The sequence below is a fragment of the Leiobunum rupestre genome, chromosome 7, assembly GCF_980474605.1.
Source record: "Leiobunum rupestre chromosome 7, qqLeiRupe1.1.hap1, whole genome shotgun sequence".
Classification (NCBI taxonomy): domain Eukaryota; kingdom Metazoa; phylum Arthropoda; class Arachnida; order Opiliones; family Sclerosomatidae; genus Leiobunum; species Leiobunum rupestre.
The window spans coordinates 10,931,411-10,953,326 of NC_143390.1; the positions used below are offsets into that span (position 1 = coordinate 10,931,411).

Genomic DNA, 21,916 nt, shown 5'->3' on the forward strand with positions numbered 1-21,916 from the left:
GCAGGATTGCTTCCAATTTGGCATGTGAGGATTGAATGTAGAGAACTTTATCATCTGGTCTATCAAATATTTCAAATGCAGAGAAAATCCAAGTACGTCCAAGTAGATTAGGTCCTGAGCCTTTATATACCAAAATTGGCAATGTCAATGTTTTATTCTTATAAGTAACTATTGCCATAGTTCCTCCGATAATTGACACTGGGTGTCCCGATAGTGTGGTAAATCGATTATTGATCGGTTGTAGATTTATTAGATTTAAACGTTGTTGTTGATGTTCAGAGACCAGAGAATGTGCAGATCCAGAGTCCACTTCAAATGTGATATTTGTAGAATTTACTTGACAAGATACAAATACCGGGGCAGGTGGTGATTCTGAAGAGTCAAAAATATTGTGTATTTTAAATTGGATGGTATTTGTGCGAGTTAATGGGTAATCGTTGCGGTGTCCTTGAATATTTTCAGTAAGGTGAAACAATTCATATTCCTTAGGTAACGTCTCGGTAGTTTCAGTTGCATCAGATTGTTCGATATGATTGTGTCTATTATGTCCTGGATGACTTGATCGTCCTTTTGAAGTTAAGTGTCCTTGATTCATACTTCTTTTTCTGCAAGCACGCGATATATGACCTTTCGTGTTACAATGGTAACAGATTTCGTCCTTGAAATGACATTCCCACTCTGGATGTTGAGAAGAATTACAACGAATGCAAGCTTTTTGCAGTGACTGACCTGAGTTCTGTCGATGTGGGCCTTGATGTTGTTGATATGAATTATTCCAAGAAGAATTGTGACTGTACGAGCGTCTTTGTTGGGGACCATTTGAAAAATTCGGAGTCGGATGATGGCCTCGAAGATGAGATCTTGATTGATGAGTATTATTATCTCTACGAGTTGATTGATGCTTGTTTTTGGGTTGTTTACGTTCACTTGAAATTTTGTTAACAGTGAGATCATCTGTCCGAATACCACTGTTCATGTCTTGGGCATCACGATTTACTGCTTCAACTGATTGTGCGATATCCAAAGCCTTTACAAAGTCCAATTGTTTTTCAGCTAATAATTTTCTCTTAGTAATGTCACTAGTAATTCCAGTTAAAAGTCGATCTCGTAACATTACGTCAAGAGTTGCTCCAAAGTTGCAAAATTCAGCCATTTTTCTCAGGGTTGCTACGTATGTGGCTATAGATTCCCCTTTTTCTTGATTTCGGCGATAAAATTTATCTCGTTCAACAATCTCATGTGGTTCAGGTTCAAAATGTTTGTTAAATGTGTCAATCAATTCGTCATATGTTTTGTCAGTCAGTTTTTCAGGTGAAATTAAACTTCTTAGTAATGTAAAAGTTGGCGTACCCAGTACTGTTAGAAGAATGGCTCTCTTTTTGTCTTGTACATCTTTTATAGCTGCCTGATTCGCTGCAATATCTGCGGCTACATTTGATAGAGTTACTGCAGGTTCCTTTATGTCCATTGCTAAGAAATAATGAGTTAATCTTTCAGAGTAAATGATCCATTTATCAGTTTGGATATCAAAAGATGGAAAATTTCCAGCTAAATTTGACATCATTGCCATGGTAAAGTTGATCCTCCTAAGTGTAGAGCTGTCTAGAGCTTTACAACCTGTCTTTCTTTTGTCGAAAATAGCCACGAGTTGAGAAACCTTGTTAAGCCTAACGCCAAATGCACGTGGCTATCTTGATAACTGGATATATTGTTTTACTTGATAACTTGATTATATAAATTGTCAGTGTTTAAACATCTCCGTCGCCATTTGTTGGGGTTGACTTAATAATTAAACAGGCATTGTTTAAATATCAAAATGAAAGACATATTTTTATTTACTTAGGAAATGGTGACTCTTTACACCGCCTATTCATTCTCTGAACAGTATATCCTTTTTACACTCTCAACTCCTCTCCATATTACTCTCACAGCGCCCTCTTATGATGGACGGTTAAACTACATATATATATATTGTCATAATCTCAACACTATTGCTAGCCGTTTTACAACAGTTAACATTATTTACTCGATCGGAAATTCTATGAGTTCTGGATTGTCTTCTTCTATTCGATTTTGCAGACTTTGTGCCACTAGGTCTCTCGTCATCTTTGTCTATATAGAACTTGAGTTTAGTGAAATCTCTTAATATACTCCAATTCGTAAACGTACCTGTTAATCACGAAGTGGTTTTTTTGTAAGGCCTGAGGATGCGGCTGGAATCCCAGGATTCTTTAGTGCTCGACCTCGAGCTCAGGCTCTGCGGCTTAAAAAACCGTCGAGCTCTTTTCTAGAAACCTTTCGACGTGGAGGGATCGACGCTTTTACTACTGGGCAAACTTTTATCCGGAGCTGGTAACGCTGGAAGTCTTTTGGAACGCCCCGATCTAGATGGACGACTGCAAGTCGGAACCACTGCTAAGCGCGGAATTTGCGGCTCTCGCGATTGTCTTCTGAGCCACCTCGGTTGTCTTTAGCTTTCGTCTAAATTTAACAGTATCCTAGTTTATTTTTACAATAAATCCGTCTTCTACGCTTTATAGAAAACCATGTTTCATTATGATGGCCAATCTGATCCGAGTGGTGTGTTCCAGATCAGATCGGGCACCTCTTTTGGTTCTTCGTGAACTCTTTGATACATTCCTGGGCTGCGGTTAGATCTTTGAGCATTTCCAAGATGTCAGCCACGTCTTTTTTCCTTCTGGGACATCGATGTCTTAATTACGGCAATCTTCACTTCAACATGATTTTCTTTCGGAGGAATATGATAAATCGTGGAATCTAAAATTGATTTAAGGAATCACAATCATAATCCTCGGTCGCAATTAAGGGCCGAAAACGGTTTTTTATTGATTTGAATTGGTTTTAAGCGATTTAGCTTGGTTCACACTTATGGTCGAAAACGATTTGAAGAGCTTCGAAATATTTTAGCCTATGGCGGATATGCTTGTCCAAATTGACCTATGTCTCTCCATACTGCGTATCAAAGTAGCCTTAACATAGACTTGGAACTGCCGAAGCTGACGTTTCTTTAATCCCGTTTGGTGCAAGGCTAGCTTGAACTTCCCCAAAAGAGATAAATTTCGGTATTCCCTTAGAAAATTCGTTCCCCCCGCAGAGGACAAAGAACGTTTTTTTGCTACACTCTTTTTAGAAACGTTTACTGGGCGCCGCCATTATCGTACAGACAACCATCGAGCAAGCCCTCTACCACAGAAATTTCTTCCCCCCAAAACCGGTTTTTTCATCACCCTCCCCGTAGACTGTAAGGTAATGGCGGTCGATTGCGGAGGTGCGTTTAAGAGTATAGTTTCATTCTCGACCGCACAGCGGCGCTGGGTCCGAGATATTTTTCAAAACTTTCATTTTCGCGGGAATCGGAGAGACAAGATTTGACATCACATTTTCTGGACAAAGATTCCACCTTGAAAGGGCTTATTTGTCTACTTAGAGGTATCATTAACTTATGGCCTTGGTATTAGCTCGGCGTGTTCTCGGGCGTATTAAAATCGATTACAATTTTGGAAGGCGAGGTTTGAATCTCAAGCAGACGGAAAATATAGCGAGCCCATTTACAGGGTGGGAAATAAGGAATTTTTTTAAGTGAGCCACTGAGTGGCAGTGACCATCGACCGAGCCATCGACCCCGTGCCCTGAAATACATGAACTGATATGTATCCGTAGACCAAGTTGAGTTAAAGGCCCCAACGGCCTTCGAATTTTTACAATTTCCCGCGCGAAATTATGACGTAGGGAATGAAAAGCACCTGCTACTCGATTTTCGGGCAGGATTTTTCGAACACCAGTGCGACCCTTTTAATTGGTGGTCCAGTGAACAACTGACCGCCTTTGATTTAAATATTAAACTGACCTAGACAATTTTTAACGGGTCATTTGCCTTGTCACACCGCCTTTTCTATAAGATTCGAACACTTAGATTTGTTTTGAGAATCACGGAATCGAACAAGAATCACGGAACCGAACAAGAATCACGAAATCGAACAAGAATTACAGAACCGATTAAGAATCACGAAATCGAACAAGAATTACAGAACCGATTAAGAATCACGAAATCGAACAAGAATCACAGAACCGAACAATAATCACGAAATCAAACAAGAATCACAGAACCGAACAAGAATCACGAAATCGAACAAGAATCACAGAACCGAACAAGAATCGTGGAATCAAATAAGAATCAGGGAATCGAACAAGAATTACAGAACCGAATAAGAATCATGGAATCAAATAAGAACCAGGGAATCGAATGAGAATCAAAGAATCAAGAGTGGAATCACGGAATCAAAATAGAATCACGGAATATTAAGGAATTATGGCGAAATCACGTAATCTTGCTAGAATCTTAGCAGAATCAAGAACCTTGATTCTAGATTCCTTGATTCGGAATCTCGTACACGATTAATCGAAGTGACGAACCCCTCGGGTGCAATAGTAAGCGTAACCGTTAACTTTAACCCTCTCTTAACTCTTCGAGTCAGAGGTCGCCACTTTCGGAGATTTCCGAAGGTCGACCACGCGAGGGAGGATGAGTCATCCCTACCTTCCCCAGCAGTGATGGCCCAAAACAACAAGATAACTCTCCGAAGTAAAGGGGAAGGCTTTTAGGGACAAACCCCTTGTTGATAGCCCTAGAGTAACGTGGGGTTGAAGTCACATGTCATTGTTTTGTAGCTGATCTATACAGGGTTGGACATAAGGCACTATTCACGGCATTTGACTACTAAAATAAATGCTCTGACTACTAAAATTAAACGAAATCTGGGGGCTCATCACTAGTCAATTTGACTAATGAAAAATTTACCTAGATATTCATGAATAATGTCGAATATGGCGAATCATAAATTCATCATTCATCAATCCCATTTTATTTAAACAAAATTGTGATCGGCCAAAGTCATGTAACTCAAGTGATAATTTCCTATTTATAATTTCCCATTTTAATTTTCGTCTTAGCAACGTGTTACAAACTTACAATTTCATTGGCTGCGGACTACGTCATACTGTTTCTTTTCCCGGGTCTGTAAAATTCGCGCCAAGATTGTAGGACAAGTAAAGGAGACCCACAAATCCTACAAAATAAGCCAAAATTTTAAAATTAACGAAACCTTTTCACGGCTAAGTCATGAATTTCTTCAAATTCCCTTGATAGGGAGCAAAGAAATTTAATTATAGAAATTTGATTTTTTTAATAAATCAAAATATTTTGCTAGCTTTAAGAATCAAAAATTATTTTTATGGGGTTCAAAAAATGAAAATAGGTGGCCCCACTTACGTGCCCTACCGAACCAAAATTTCGTCGTGTTTTTAGTAATTGAGGTAAGTTTTAGGTTATTATATGGAAATTAAGGTCTTTTGCTTTAAAATTACTGTAGGTTGTGATATGATTTATGACCAGTGAAAACTAGGAACCGCTGCTACGTTAAGCAACAGCTCTAAAATTGAATACTGCGAGGATCGGTTCTGCTCGCCCTCTTTTAGAAAAGACTGGAACACAAACATTTTTTAAGATTTGTGACTTTAATCAATTTGATGCTTATTTACTTTCTTATAAAATTTATTTATTAAAGTAATGATTTATTCAGATCCTTGCAATAATTTATTTATTTATTTATAAATATTTATACAAACCAAATACAATTAAATAGATTATTATATTATATAGACTTATTTTACCTACCTAAATTAGCATTGGGATAATAGGAAGTGTATCTATTATACGACTTATGATATTACTTTGCTAAGTCCTCTTTTATGCAACTAAATTTTAATAATTTGCTTCTCACTCAGTGGCGGCTTAAGAAGGCTGGGTCCCTGGGGCGGCGGCAGTGTTTTGTGACACCCCCCAGGACCGTGCAGAAGTGTTCACGGGTCCGTCTTCTTCAAGCTTAATCGTTCTGATTTGCACCCCCCACCCCTCGAGCTTCTCCGATGGCACCCCCTACTGCCCTGGTACCCGGGGCGGACCGCCCCCCCCCCCCCTTAGGCCGCCACTGTTCTCACTTTATTTAAAATTAAATGAATCTGATAAACTTTCATTTTAATATTTCTGTATTCGCTGAAAGGTTTTAATTTCAAAGTAATTAATTTCATAATTGACTGAACGCAATAAAATACAGATAAAATTTAAAAATCTTGTACTGTGTACAGCTTCGATTTGCTGCAGCTAGATGGCGACAGGGACTCCATTTCCAACCAAATCCGAAATACACTCTGAAAATTGTTTCTCCTATAAACCGATCAATAATGTGTTAGTAAAAATATACAACAGCTTCAACAATTCACTACAAAACTTTTTTGATTAGTTGCTGGACCACTTATAGCGGACAACATTTTCCATAATCCTGTAAGCTTTAATAATTCATAGTTCAACAATGTACTTAGGGATGGCGCCATGCACTCTGCTGCGACGAGCTAGTCGCCATGACAGGCTGGGATAGACTTATAAGACTTATGAGACTGACAGCCAATACAAAGCGACAAGGAATAGACGCACTAATTTATAAATGAATGTTTTTTACGTTTCAGCACACAAACACGTATTTTGATCCCTCTATCGGGAAAAATAAGAATTAAAGCGATTGCGCTTGTTCCAAGCCATGTTTAAAAATAACGCAAGCTACGCCACCTAACAGCCCTCAACGATATTAATATTTCGATTTCAAAAAACAGACGCCAAAAATTAGTGTTGCCAATTAATGGTAACAGGAGGCGCTACCTAACAGAGTTCCCCAAGGACCACACCGACACGCGAAGATAAATTTACACATTTTTATTAGGTAGAGTGATGGGAATTACCTATTCTAAGTCTTAGGGGAGCCGAAACCTCCCTGTTGAAATTATTCGAAGTTGTAGAACCTCTTGGTTCTTGCTTCCCACCTTTGACTGCGTTAGTTCTGATAGTGGGTATAGCAGTACCTTTGTTTAGCTTCAAATTGAATCGCATGATCACCTTGGAATAATTAAGAAGTTACCCAAAGCCTGTAGGCGTTTTAACGGGAACTTAAGAGTACTTTGACAGCACTGCCATGTTAGATTTACGAAACGTCCGCAAAAGCACTGTAGAAACGTAGACGTTGCCGTTCATAACGTGGGGGGCTCTTTGCTTAAACTCTCGAAAATTAGATCAAAGAATACTCCATCGAACTGTATAAACGTACTTTTGCAATTGGAGCTGAATTAAGGGCTTCAAAAGTCGCATGATGACTTAAGCCTAAGGTGGTGCCTTGGGTATTAGCCTAGCTGATTATTATGTATGGCCGTAAGTCTATTATTATCCTATATGTGTAAGAGTGACGTCATAGTGAGGCTAGACGCTGTGAAAGGTTACGTCCGTCTGAGAGAGATAGCGAACTTAAATCTTCAATACTAAAGAATTTGGTTTATTATTTATAATTATTTTGAATATGAAGTGTGATACTTACGGAAATTATAATATACTTATGTTATTACGTTGTAAATAGAGGGCAAGCTAGAAATTTCCTTTATATATTTGTGTGTCAAACAATACGAATTATGGTACAAATTTTTACTACTGACTACAGCTTCCGTCACATTGAGAGTTTTTCACGAAGTGTTGTCATAAGAGGAAGAGATTCGCCCCTAGCGAGAGACTGCCAAAGACGCGAGAGCCAACTGACTGACTCTAACCCGCTATAGAGTCTGTGTTTTAAATACCTTTCACTAAAAATTCGGAATGTGAAGAATGTGATAACTGAATTATTTTATGTGATTTCAGTAGTTTCTGAAATAATTTCTCAACAAAAATTGGGAATGTGAAGAATGTGATTACTGAATTATTTAATGTGATTTTCAGTGGTTTCTGAAATCATTTATCAACATTTTCTTTCCATTTCCAGTCATTTTGTTCCGCGAATTAGCTCTTCAATTAAAATAAGCACTAGAAGTTAATTAGATGTTGGATTTTTCTAAACAGTCGTTTTTTATACTACAAACGCCTATTAAACTCTAACAGCTTTAAAAGTGTTTTAACATAGATGACACACTTCAGGGTGTTTCAAAAGGTGATGCAAAAATTTGAAGGAGTTGTAGGGGATGAGTTGAGAAGTATGCCCGTTTTTCCCCCATTTTGCTACGATGAGTTAAAAGAGCGCCAGAGAGCTTCAAAGTGGGCCTACTATCCCCTGGGAGTAGGCTGCAACAAGCACAGAACCAAGCAGCAGGGACTTTAAATGCTGTTTAAGTTTACTTTTTTACGCTGGTTACCTCGATTTGTTCACAAAGTCCTTTTCTACCTATCACACGAACCCAAACCTTAATGTTCGCGTTTCCCTGCTGCTTGGTTTGCGCTTGCTGCAGCCTACTTCCAGGGACTAGTGGGCCACACTTTGAATTCTCATCGTAGGAAAAAGGGAAAAACAGGTATACTTCTCAACTCACCCCCTACAACTCCTTCAAATTTTTGCATCACCTTTTGAATAACCTTGTATACTTCAGCTACTGAGAACTCGCTAGCCGTTTTTTGTTGGCAGAAACGCGTTTTTACACTTAATCCGTCGGGGATTTGTGTTTACCGTGTAGCCGATGCCGCCGCCGTATTCCACATAAATCTCCAAGAATCGGGGCGTCACAAGGTGGTAATTTCCCATCTTAGTGCTTTTTGGCGATATTAGACTTTAAATCTACATACTTTTTTAAATTAAGACCGACTTGCTTGAAAATTACATTTTTAGTTAGTACTGTTCATTTCTGAACTGCGTTTTTGTGAGATTTCTGGTCAATTCGCGGGACCCCAAAACCCGCGTACGCACTATTGTATATATAATTGATACAGGCGCCATCTAACTCCAAAAAACATTTGCGTTTCGCTACCTTATTTCCAAAATCAGGTAACTCTAAAAACTTGGTTTGTCTAAAAATTATTTTAAAATTAGGTGTTCGCGTTCTTATTTCTAAAACCAGGTAAATCGAAAAATTCAGATTGTCTAAAAATTAATTTAAAATTAGGTGTTTGCGTTCTTATTTCTAAAACCAGGTAACTCGAAAAATTCAGATTGTCTAAAAATTATTTTAAAATTAGGTGTTCGCGTTCTTATTTCTAAAACCAGGTAAATCGAAAAATTCAGATTGTCTAAAAATTAATTTAAAATTAGGTGTTCGCGTTCTTATTTCTAAAACCAGGTAACTCGAAAAATTCAGATTGTCTAAAAATTAATTTAAAATTAGGTGTTCGCGTTCTTATTTCTAAAACCAGGTAACTCGAAAAATTCAGATTGTCTAAAAATTATTTTAAAATTAGGTGTTCGCGTTCTTATTTCTAAAACCAGGTAAATCGAAAAATTCAGATTGTCTAAAAATTAATTTAAAATTAGGTGTTCGCGTTCTTATTTCTAAAACCAGGTAAATCGAAAAATTCAGATTGTCTAAAAATTAATTTAAAATTAGGTGTTCGCGTTCTTATTTCTAAAACCAGGTAACTCGAAAAACTTGGTTTGTCTAAAAATTATTTTAAAATTAGGTGTTCGCGTTCTTATTTCTAAAACCAGGTAACTCGAAAAATTCAGATTGTCTAAAAATTATTTTAAAATTAGGTGTTCGCGTTCTTATTTCTAAAACCAGGTAACTCGAAAAATTCAGATTGTCTAAAAACTAATTTAAAATTAGGTGTTCGCGTTCTTATTTCTAAAACCAGGTAACTCGAAAAATTTGGTTTGTCTAAAAATTATTTAAAATTAGGTGTTCGCGTTCTTATTTCTAAAACCAGGTAACTCGAAAAATTCAGATTGTCTAAAAATTAATTTAAAATTAGGTGTTCGCGTTCTTATTTCTAAAACCAGGTAACTCGAAAAATTTGGTTTGTCTAAAAATTATTTAAAATTAGGTGTTCGCGTTCTTATTTCTAAAACCAGGTAACTCGAAAAATTCAGATTGTCTAAAAATTAATTTAAAATTAGGTGTTCGCGTTCTTATTTCTAAAACCAGGTAACTCGAAAAATTTGGTTTGTCTGAAAATTATTTTAAAATAAGGTGTTCCCGTTTCGATACCTTATTTTCAAAACCAGGTAACTCGAAAAATGCATTTTCTTTAATAAAATTCCTCTTGGCTTTTTTAAGTTAATGTACAAAATGATCGGAAAAATAGTTCAAATTTAAATTTAATATTTAAAATATATTAATACATCGGGGGATTGTACTTAAATGTCCGTCTGAAATTTCAAAATGATTACCTTCAGAAACGAAACGAATGTTTATAATATCCAAATTTTCATTCCGATTCTATAATTTGTCATTATTTCGCCAAAGAAAGCGTCAGTTTTGATGATGAAAGCATTCTAATTTTTCAAGAAGCCTCGGTCTTGAGAGAAGATTAGCTGGCGAATGAGATTCCTCGGTATCGTTAGGTGTGAATTACACGCAGCGCCAAGTTCCCTAGCGGCGTTCGCGTGAACTTTGTAATCAGGTCGACATTTTTTGCCGATGTCAACTAGGTTTAAGTGACTACACGTGGTGGAAAGTTCCAAGTGGACTCCAAATGCGTACCACTCTCAGTACCCGATCCCTTAAGAGACAAGGGTTTCCAGGTGTAGAAGATGGTCGTATATAGAGAAATAGTTGGACCGAGTTAGAGAATGGATGCTGCGAGGAAAGGATGTCGACATTCTCGGCCCACATTCCTCCCTTCTTGGAATAGTTGGCACTGTGAGACCGCCAACACTGTCATTGTCTCCGCGAAACCTCTACGCTAGAGACGGAGGCCTCCTTTTATAAATAGACCGCCCCGCAGAGACATCCGAAAACACTCTTTCCATACACCCTACCATCACTTTCACTCCTGCGCTGCTTTAGTTAACTGCCTCTTCAAATGTTATCTCATTAAGGACAAAACAGTATCAGTAATTTGAAATTTGTTTAATTACTCGTGGATAAATGTTCAAATCTTTTTACTTACAAGTCTTTATAAAAACCTTGAAAATTTTAAAGGTTTTAAAATTAATAAAAATTACTTTATATTTAATTTTTCTAAATAAAATTTAACCAATATATATACTTTAACTAAGTGTAGAGCTCGTCATTTTTCTATTAATTATCCACAAATTGGGAGATTTCAAAAAAATTATGTTTATAGATAATTTATCCATTTTAATTGCCCATATTTCTTGTGGATAAAACAATTATCCACGAAATTTGGCGATTATTTAGAAAAAAAATTATTGAATAAATCAGTTATTTTATTCAAATTGATTCATTTATACCTTACGTATACTTTAATTAAACAAAAAATTGTTTAAAGAAATTATGGGAGTTTCATTAATGGATAATGATTATCCGAACGCCGACCTCTAACTAACGGCAAAAACAACTTAATAATTAATAATTATTTCATAATAGTAATTTATTAAATTACAACTAGCATATTGTCTACAATCATACAATTTATCCTATACTTACATTTTTATATTTTATAATTAATTTTATTTGGTGTAGCAGATTACCTTACCTATTATTAAGGGGGAAGACTACAGAGGCCATTGTCTACTTTCGCGCTTTTCCAAGCTGAACTCTTTTAATTTTGTATTTTAACTTATAAAATTAATATTTAAGTGTAGAACAGCCTCTTGTTTAGTGCTTAAAATAATTTTGACAATTTTCAATTTAAAAGTAATTAAGTTATTACGTTTTAATTCGGACCCCCAGAGCTAAACAAGTTGGACAAGCGCCCAAACCACCCTTTAGTTAGGACCTTATATCTCGTTAACTATTAATATTTGAATTATCAAAATTATTTTAAGCACTAGAGGAAGGTTCAGCCTAATAAGAAAAATATAATTCAATTATGGAATTGTTAAAACAGAAAACTATAACTTTTTGAAAGAGTTTTGAACGATTTCCCCTCTCATAGACGTAATGTTAATTTTGGAAATATCGAAAGGGAATTTCGAACAGGGTTAAACTGTAACTACATTTACTAGGGCCCTGGAGAGTGGGAGCCATTAGTACTGGAAATAGCACTACGTATTCTGTGAGAAACCCGGTTGAAGGGTACCTGGGTACTCACTACTTATTGTATTCAAACTGGGCCCCAAGCAACACGGGCCCCGGTAATTTTTCACCCACTTTCTCACCTCGCTCGATGCCTGGTTTGGGATGTAAACAGATTTTAATTGCCCATTCGGAACAGAGTAAAATGGCCTTTAAGATAACGGTAAGAGCCGCCGACTTTGGCTGTCTGCTGGAGCTGTTTAGTATTACATTTCCCCGGGGCATCTGCTTGGCGGCATTGACAAAGGACTAAGATAAGCCAAAACCAACACTAGAAAGTAATATTTTACCGGCTAAATTTACTCTCGACGCTGGGGGAAAAAAGCAATATTTTGCTTGAGTCAATTTAAACCTCCATTCCGGACTTATTGGTCACGGCCATTATCCGCGTCCAAACCACGTTATTACCTCCAAACACCGACGCGAAAAGGCCCCAAAATGGCTCTCACTCGCCCTGTATTGTATTCCTCCGCGATTTCCGGGTTAATGGGTCAGAAATCTCGACAATGACGTTTTTTCATCAGGACTTAAGAAGGGAAGCTTAGCTCCAACCCGACCGAATCGAGTTCCCATTTGCAAATGGCCCGTATGTAGATTCACTCTTTGGCAAACGCCGCTTTCAAAAATACAACAAACTTATTGAGCGTGTTTACACTACATCTGTTTCGCCAACTTCCTTTGGCACAACTGCCTCTATGAAAAGACCGTTTTTAACAATAAGGTTTTGTTAAGCGGATGTAAATAGTTGGTGTCAACTTCACTTGACATTTAAGGCGTTTTGGTTTGTATTAGATGAGTTCAACATTCATTAGCGCGTATATTTTAGTAATTGGACTTTTTTGGACTTGATGGGGGTAATTAAGAAATATATAAATACCATTTCATCCAAAAGCGGTACTAAAATCATAATATTTTATAGCGAAACGGAGGGCTTGGTTTTCCAAATGACTATCAAAACGTTTGGCATTTTTTCCACGGCCCCGTCGTTGGTTAAAGTTTGTTATTTTGGTACCTCCGTTGCGCAATTGGCGCCGCTCATTAAGCACCCTAAGAAATATAAATACGCGCAGTCTTTACCCATCACCTAACTTCCAACAAAACAGTGAGGTCCTCTCAACCATTCCCAAGTCCTTCGTCGGTGACATGTCAGGGAGGGGTTGTCGAAAATGTGTCAGTGCGAACTCGACGCCGAAGGGGGGGTCGTGAAAGTTGTCTGTGTAGAAGGCCGAAGGGGGGGGGGGGTAGAACTCTGAAATCGTCCCCGATTTTTCCAAGTACTTGGGACGCTGAAGATCCTCACCTTAAAGGAATAGCAAAGAAAAAAAAACGAAATTGAATTACGTATAAAAAATATACCCTCTTATTGGTCGGAGGCAACTTAGTCGGAGCTTAATCATTGGGAGGGTAGGGGGGGGGGTAGTCGCGTGACGTCACACCCAGAACAAGTGCTTCTCGTATACGTGCACACCGTGGGGCGGGGGGGCCGCAGTAGCACGTGCCGTTTCCCGCCCCCCTCCGTAGTCTGATTACTTGAAGAGGTGGACCCACTACTCGAAGGACTTTTGGGCCGTAGCACTCACAGGGGACACACTTCGGTTTAGGGCAGCTAAGTCACTTTTACACCACACAACAGACATGGTAAGTTGCACCCAATCTTCGCTCTTAATTCTCAATCGCGACCGTTCAACGGGCTTTCCGAATCCGATTGTGTTAACTCTTTTAAATTCTCATTTTCTGTCTATCTCTTGTTTTTTAGTTTTTTTCTCCCCCTACGCGACTTCAACCCATAAACTTTCAAAGATTTGAACTTGGTGTTTTTTTACTACATTTCTTTACTTTCGTTCGGGTCTTTAATTTTAGAAAAGAAAAACGACGCGCTATATTTATTTTCGGGGGGAGATGTAAAGATATTTTGCGGTATCCACAGTTTTTCTTTTTTTAAGAATTTCCCGGAATCGATCCTTTAAATTTACTCCCAAAGATTTGCCAGCATTTTTTTTTATTTATTTAAGTCGTATTAAAGCTGTAGTTTAAAGAAACGGGTTGTAAAATTGCGGTGTTTAGGCGGGGGAGTTTCTGAAAAGTCTTAGACAATGATTCATAGTGGAAGAGATCGCTTACTTTGAATGGAAAAAAATGATTTGTGTCACGCGCCAACGCTTTGGAACAGGTGGTGATTTTCTTAAACCCCATTAAAAAAAATTAGCTTAAAATAGTACTTACATTTCAATTAATATTGAATTTACTTTTCATTATTTCGGTGGAAGATTGTATTGGAAATCTCGCGTTATTGTAGATATATTTAAATTTAATTTTGGATGTGGCTAAATTTAATTTATTCTGGATGAAAATAGTACAATTATTTATTGGATTAGGATATATTACCATTGATTAAAATACCCAATCTAAGATTAAATATATTATATAAGAACCTTAGAAGATGGTTTTTGTAAGGAGCCACAGCTAATACAAGGGCAAGATCGTAGTTATGGTACTGAGAACGTATAAGTACGGAACCATGATATATTACATAAATCTGAAGGATTTTATCAATTTTAATTGAAATATAAAATTAAATTAGTTTTATTTTCACGATAAATATTTCGCCGTTTATGGTTAATTAGATAAATTAAATAATTAAATTTAGTTTTAATTAAAGTTGCAGGAACTAAATTAAAAGTTAAATTGAACTTTTCCGTGACTAATTATAAACTTTTTATAGAAAGATTATAATAAAATATATTAATAATAATCAGCTAGGCTAATACCCAAGGCCCCACCTTAGGCTTAAGATATCAAGCGACTTTTAAAGCCATTTTAAAATATAACAATCAAACAGATCCTCTTTACGTGGAATAGAAAATTAGCCCTCTGGAAACTAACCCAAGTTAAAATTTCTAAATTTATATTTGAATATAATTTTCTGAGATCCCAATTTCTGGTTTTCTTCTTATTTTTGCACTCCTGTAATCATATTGTATTTTTGTATTTTCAATTTTGTATACGGTGCTGCGCTCCTTCTAGGAGCCGCCCTGTTTCAAAAGGGTGTACCACTGTACGGCAAAATAAACCTATAAACCTATAAACGTTCCTTTACCGATACTAGAGGTCGCTATACAATTGGAGATAATGGTGGATCTCAGATTGAGGGAGTAGTTTAGGTAGTACATCGTGTTAGCGGGTCCGAAAGGTAGATTGGTACCGTTCTCGTGAACCCAAACACGTTCCTGGTTCATTGAAGTAGTGAAATCTCTTTATAAGGCAATGGTTGGGGACCTCCCGCGGAACAATCGCCGCCTATTTTTAAACCTTCCTTGCCTTTATCAACTCGATTGTTTAGCGACGTGAGAGTTTGGGTACCCTCTCATTCTCTGCCACGCAGGGGGGCTCCGAACCATGCCACCCCCCCTCTGGAACTCCTTCTAATTTTATTTATTGCCTTGCCAATCACAAAGCTGGCACGCGTTGCTTTTTGAGTCGACTCCAAAAAGACAATTTATCTCATTTTCTTCTTAGTCGGTAAATTTCTACGCTCTGTAGCTTAAGCTTCTTAAAAATATATTAAAAAAAAGGTGCTCGCTTGAAGTTAGCCGTGGAATTTCGCCTCGTCAGCCCTTGCTCCACATTTTATTCTTTTCCTTTTTACAAATCTAGGAGCTTGTTTTATTTTCTATTTTTAAACGTAGACGCCCGTTGGGCCTTAGTGACTCTGCGCTGCCGAAAACATCGACTTTCATAAGCCTCACCTATTACATTTATTTTTTCTTTTAAACTTTAAGTCTATCGAATATCCCCCTGGTGGTAAATCGGATAACTTTTTTTCCCCCTTTTAAAGACGGTCTTTCAATAGCGGATTATTTTGACTTTACTTCCCAGGCTTAACTTAAAATAAATCGGCTTAGTAACCTCGAAAATAGTCCCCCAAAAAATAGTTCCAAATGAAATTACAAAAAATATATCTTTTCGTATCGCATCATTAGACACAGATTTTCAGTGGAAAAAATTTCCGGGAAAATAATTCGAAAGATAATTTGAGAATGCACCCGCCTTTTACTAAAAATAAAATTCCGTTGATGCATCGAGGTTCATTTATAACTCCCCGACCACCAGCCACCTTCCAACCCACCCCTGTATTCGCCACTTCCCTTTTAAAAACAATTAGGCTTCCAACTTAACCTACTTTCTCCTGGAATCCAAACCTTTGATTTAGTTCCGGAGCTTGCTGGCGATGCGGTTGCGGTAATCAATTTCGCGTTGCTATTTCGATTAAAGAACACTTTATGTTGGTCGTTGAATTAGGCCTAATTGGGTTTTAAAATGTACTGGGTTAACTTAGAATTTAGTTTCGTGAGATATGTTTGATTTAACGGCCATCGTGAAATATTTTAATTCGGAAGTTTGGTAGATTCCCAACCGAAATTGATGTTCGAATGTTGGAGTAGTATTTCCATAAGTTTATAATTATTTGCATTATAAGTTAGTTAATTCGCTATCCACCGCGTGTTAAATTTATACTTAGAGCCATTTCTAGAATAAACAGATATTTTAATGGAATTTAAACTAAGTTATTAGGCCCAATAATTTATTTTTTATGCCGAGTATTTTTATCGGTAGTTGCGCGTTTTATTCCGAGTAGGACGCCAATTCTACATCACTTCGCTTATAGCCATCAGTAATATTTGGACTAGCTGACACAATTGTGGAAAATAATTACAGACTTGAATAGATTTATGACTGGTTTTCCCTGGGGTAAAAACGGGTCGACGCAAAATCCCCTTTAGGCCCCAAAGGCTGGTTTTCCCTGGGGTAAAAACGGATCCACGCAAAATCCCCTTTAGGCCCCAAAGGCTGGTTTGCACTAGAGCAAATACGACGGTAAGTTTCGACGCTTACCGTCGCCGTATTTTGGTCTAAGTTGAACCCGAGTTTAAACTAGAGGTCGGCGTTTGAATAAGAAATTATACGATTGTTTTTATTTATCCATAACCGATAATTATTCAGAAATATTCGAAAAAAATGATTAATTTTGCATGATAAATCGTTGTTTAATCGTATAATTTATTCGTATAAATCAAATAATACTAATTTTAATGATTTATTGAAATTTTTGCGGTTAATTTATTTGTTCCGCCGACCACTAGTTTAAACCAGCCTTTATGATATCAATGCCCACAGGATGTGGTACCATCACAAACGCACAGAATGTGGTACTATTGGTAGACGGGATTTAAATCAGTGTTAGTACGTTATATGGGAGCCAAAACTCCCTGCATCGATTAGTCTAAGATATTTAAATTATTATTTGGTAGCTGTGCCAATGTTTTTGATATCCGTAACTTAAACAATAATAAATAAACAATAATCAGCTAGGCTAATACCCAGTTAGGCCCAAGTCATCTAGCGACTTTTAATGCCTGAAACAGGTGGCCGGGTTACAACGCATAGGAGGGTGGTGGCAAGCCCTTCATGCCACGCGAGCCAATAGCTCCCTACACTAACTATTACCGTTAACCTCAACAAGTTTTTATGGAAAGGGGTAACTTGTAAGCCCTACAATGTTTTCGTAGTAATTGTCAATGACTGAATCGCGTCTTTCGTCTAACAGGCCGACGAGAAGCCCAAGAAGAAGAAGGCAAGTACCAAGAAGACCGAGGAGGCACCAGCCGCTGCCCCGGCCGAAGCCGCTCCGGCTGCGGCCGCCAAGAAGCCCTCTACCAAGAAGAAGGCTCAGCGATCGGGATCCAATGTCTTCGCCATGTTCTCCCAGAACAAGATCCAGGAGTTCAAAGAGGCGTTCCAGCTTATCGACCAAGACAAGGATGGCTTTATCGGAAAGAACGATTTGAGGGCCACCTTTGACTCTTTGGGTCGCTTGTGCACTGACGCCGAGTTGGACTCCATGACCGCCGAGGCCCCTGGTCCCATCAACTTCACCATGTTCCTCACCATCTTCGGTGACCGAGTTACTGGTAAGTGGGACGACGTTCGTCATTGATGGAAGTAGCGATCCGCTATAATGGAACCACCGATTTCCCTTTCAGGAACCGACGATGAAGATGTCATTATCAGCGCCTTCAACTTGTACGACGAAGGAAATGGCAAATGCAAGGACGAAACGTAAGCTGTCTGTAAGAATGGCATCCCGTTCAAATTAGTTAGTAATTGTCTTCTCCGTGTACAGCTTAAGGAAGCAATTGACCACCTGGGGCGACAAATTCACCGCCGCTGAGGTACGTTAACGTTATATTTATTTGAAAAACGTAATTGGACTTAGATGAATGGTCTCAATTGTCCTGGCAGGTCGAGGAAGCTTTCAATGAAGCCCCAACGGATGATAATGGTCTGATTGACTTGAAGAAATTCGCCAAGCTCATCACCGGTGGCGCCGAGGAAGAGGAGGCAGCGTAATCACGCCACCTCACATCTGTCGAATACTCACGGTAGGTGGTCCATCTTTTCATCGACCCGCTGTCCCATAGACCATCGGCTCTGTTCTACCATGGTAGGCGCTAACGCTTTACGTTGTCTAGTAAGGAAGAAGCTTCAAGGGAGTATATTCGAAAGCGCGTTTGTTAACACATGGTGCAGTTGGATTTTGACTTAAAGCAAGTGTCGGCTCTAGATGAAGTAGCTCTTTTTTCAACAGATGTCGCTAGCATCGAAATCAAAACAAAATGCTGAAGCTACATTTTGACACAAAAGGCGGGACATAAAAGTACCCCTCGCGTTGATTGGCTCGTTTTTAAATTTGTCAATAACTTCAATTATAGTAATTGTTTACAATATATTTTATATGGGATATATAATTTAGGTTAAAGTTCACTAACTCGTAAGTAGAGTAAAAGTGGTCTAAATATAATACTCTATAATGGCACTCTGACGACGTTATTGTTTCGCTATTTTGAATTTTAGCTTCCGTTCCCAATAATAGATGGCTCCACGCTCTCCACCAAAGTCATTTTTTTCGAAGATTCGAATAGATTCCATCTGTAATTACAGGAACCTTTTAATAATACAGGTGGCAATGATAGAGCCGACAGTTGCTTTAACTATCACCAGTTATCCAAAGCTTCATAAAGGATGATAAAATTAGCGAATAAGTAGATTAGTCCATTATGAAAAGGGATAATAAAGCTAAACCCTAAACAAATTTGAAGATATTTAAAAACTTACTAATAGCTCGTACCGATAGGTCTTCGAGCGAACAAAATGACGCGAAACTCGGACCAAATAGATCTTCGAGTGAAAAATTAAATTAAATTAAATTAAATTAAATGGCCAGAAATTCCAACGGTAGACCGGTTTCGTCATATTTGGGACTCGTCAGTACCGTGCGGGAAAACTGGTTGGCGACTATAACACCGAATAGAGAAACTAAGCCTAAATATTAAAATTTTCAAATCGAGTTGCGTAGCAACCATAGATATCGGAAACGTATATAAAAGTCTAGATAAAATATTTCAAAGGTAGTTAATACGGAGGTGACAGCTAGCAGAAACGCGTAATTTCTGCAGGCTATCCTTATAAGGCGCTATCTATCGGTAAGAAAGCTCGTGCTATCATCGCGAGAGCCATTGTCTATTGCTTAAAAATTATACTAAAAGTCACCAACAGATGGTGTCTAAAGACTACAGCCTGCGGAAAGGTCAAGCACTTAGTACTAAAATGCTAAAAAAGCTCGCGCTCTTGGTCACATGCCTTCCTCGGTGTCTGCTAGGTGTCAATTCCGTATTTTATGTTAGGCTTAGACACCCCAAAATTTATACATTTCTTATATCTATGGTAGCAACGGAAAGCCGAATAGGGGGAGAGTGGTGGAGATTAGTATATACGCAATGTTAAGTTAAAAGGAACCACCTATGTACTGCATTGTAAAGCTTCGGTTGCACCTGGTGGTAGAGATATGAAATTGAATGATCCACCGTAAATTTGGAACATTGGACAAATAAACTACTGCGTAAGCATAATATAAGTCAAATTGAATAGCCCGTTAGCTCTCCTACCGACAGAATCGGAAACTATTTCCACCCAAATACCAAAGCACGCGCGTACAAATGTTTAGTATGACGAGCTGAAGACCTTACATTACATAAGACTAACGTCGTGCGATGGTGTTCAATATTTGGGTGGAAATCTTTCCAATATCGAATATGCTAAAAGAACTAGATTCGGGTCCAGAATTTTTTTCGTCCAAACTTTATACTCTCTTAAAAGCCTACGACGATTGAGTTGTTAATTTTCCGGCAAATTTAAATGCGGAAAAATTTCCGGAAAAGTTTCCGCAAATCGGAAAAATGAAAAAGGGTTTTTATTCTAGAGTAGTCTAGAGGTTTAGTTTTATTTATGGATTCGACTAAATGAGCCAAAAATGCCGCGAAATTTAAATTTGCGAACAATATTAAGCTAATATTGGAATAAAAACCTTTTTTTTCTCTATTTCCGAAAAATACCGAAACTTTTCTGGAAAAAAGGCCTCGGTAATTTTCTTCACTGGACGCTGGCTAACTGCAGTGTGCATACTGTATGCACAATGCAGTTCTTTAACAATTCAATTATACAAAAATCAACTGCAACGAAGCCAGGTTTTTCGAAATGAATTAAAATTTACCATAATTTACCGATTCCTGGCTTGGTTCTAGCCATTGGATTTTTGGTCCATGGTTGTAAGTCAGGATTACTTAACGGATAAGCCTTAAACATAGTTTCTAATTATATTTTTAGGTTATTGAATGGCAATTTTTGCAAAGGCATAAAGAAAACTTGACTGGGTCCTTTTTTTAAGGAACTTTTAATTTTCGTTTTAAGGAAATATAGATTAGGTCCACTAAGCTCTTCTCTCAAACGGAAACCGAAAATTTCTTTCCAAGTTGCTTAGCGCCATCTTCTTGCGTCTTTATTTTTCATTCGAGAAATAGACTATACTTAATTACGGAAAATTCATTTTAGCTCAATTTAGTTAGTTCAAAAATTAATTAATTAAATAGTAAACAGGAAAATAGTATTATGTTCTAAAACAGATGGCTATCCTAATTCAGTTTGAGTTGCGAAAATGGGTTGAGTCGTACTTTGTCAGCTTCGAAATTACATCGATTGTTCGTACTTTCGATCAGGAGCCAAACCTTTTACACCAAATGTACTGATTTCTACCAATAGTTTGCGGTGTAGATTATAGGCCAGAGTGAATAATTTGTAAAATAGGATGTACCCTTTTAATTCTAACATACCCGCTTTCTTACCTTGTCATCATTCGTCATTTTTTCTTATTTTTATTTCTAATTTTTTTTAAAGGATTTTTTCCACGCATATTTTTTTTTTTATAAAATCAAATTTTGTTCGTGACGATCAGCCACGTGAACCACCTTCTGTCACGTCGTCCATTTCATCAGCGCCACGGCTAATCCGAAAGAACACTTTTAGGAGGATAAATATTAATAAATTAATATACTAAATTATTTGTTAATATAAATATTACAACGAAATGGGGTAAAACAAATTTCGAGAACAATATAATATATGTAAAATAAAATAAAAGTTCTTCATCAGGGGGTTTCATAGTGGTTTCCATTGCATTTATTCGTCTCTTATTTCCCTATTTTCGACGGAGGGGGTTGACAAAAAGGGGGTCGACACTGGCCTTTTCGTCGCGCGCCATGACGTCATAGTCTCTCGTTCCCCCGCTGTCGTCCTGGTGCTCCGAAAAAGACCCAGTGCTTACCCTCTTTTTATCAGCCCCCTTCTCCGACTAGCGTCACAGTGACGTGTTCAAATTGTTGAACACCGCAACTACATGATTTTACTTTTAACCATCTTGGTTTTTTTGGGAATATTAACATTATCTTAAGCTTCATTTATAATGTATGCTTCTTTTTTCCCGAAAACTCATTTTAAATAAGCGTAGCAT

At 37.6% G+C, this 21,916-nt stretch overlaps 1 protein-coding gene across 2 annotated transcripts; it reads left to right on the top strand.

Moving 5' to 3' along the window:
- Positions 1 to 13,528: 13,528 nt before the first annotated feature.
- Positions 13,529 to 21,584, top strand: LOC149934419 (myosin regulatory light chain 2-like). 2 transcript variants are annotated; one of them, XM_090180915.1, is made up of 6 exons: positions 13,529 to 13,653; positions 17,621 to 17,984; positions 18,057 to 18,132; positions 18,197 to 18,245; positions 18,316 to 18,455; positions 21,304 to 21,584. In XM_090180915.1, exons 1-5 carry the CDS (start codon positions 13,651 to 13,653, stop codon positions 18,421 to 18,423), a joined length of 600 nt encoding a protein of 199 aa, XP_090037041.1. In that variant the 5' UTR covers positions 13,529 to 13,650; the 3' UTR covers positions 18,424 to 18,455; positions 21,304 to 21,584. The 2 variants fall into 2 exon arrangements, with proteins under 2 accessions (XP_090037041.1, XP_090037042.1); XM_090180916.1 differs by having other exon boundaries at positions 21,362 to 21,584.
- Positions 21,585 to 21,916: the final 332 nt, after the last annotated feature.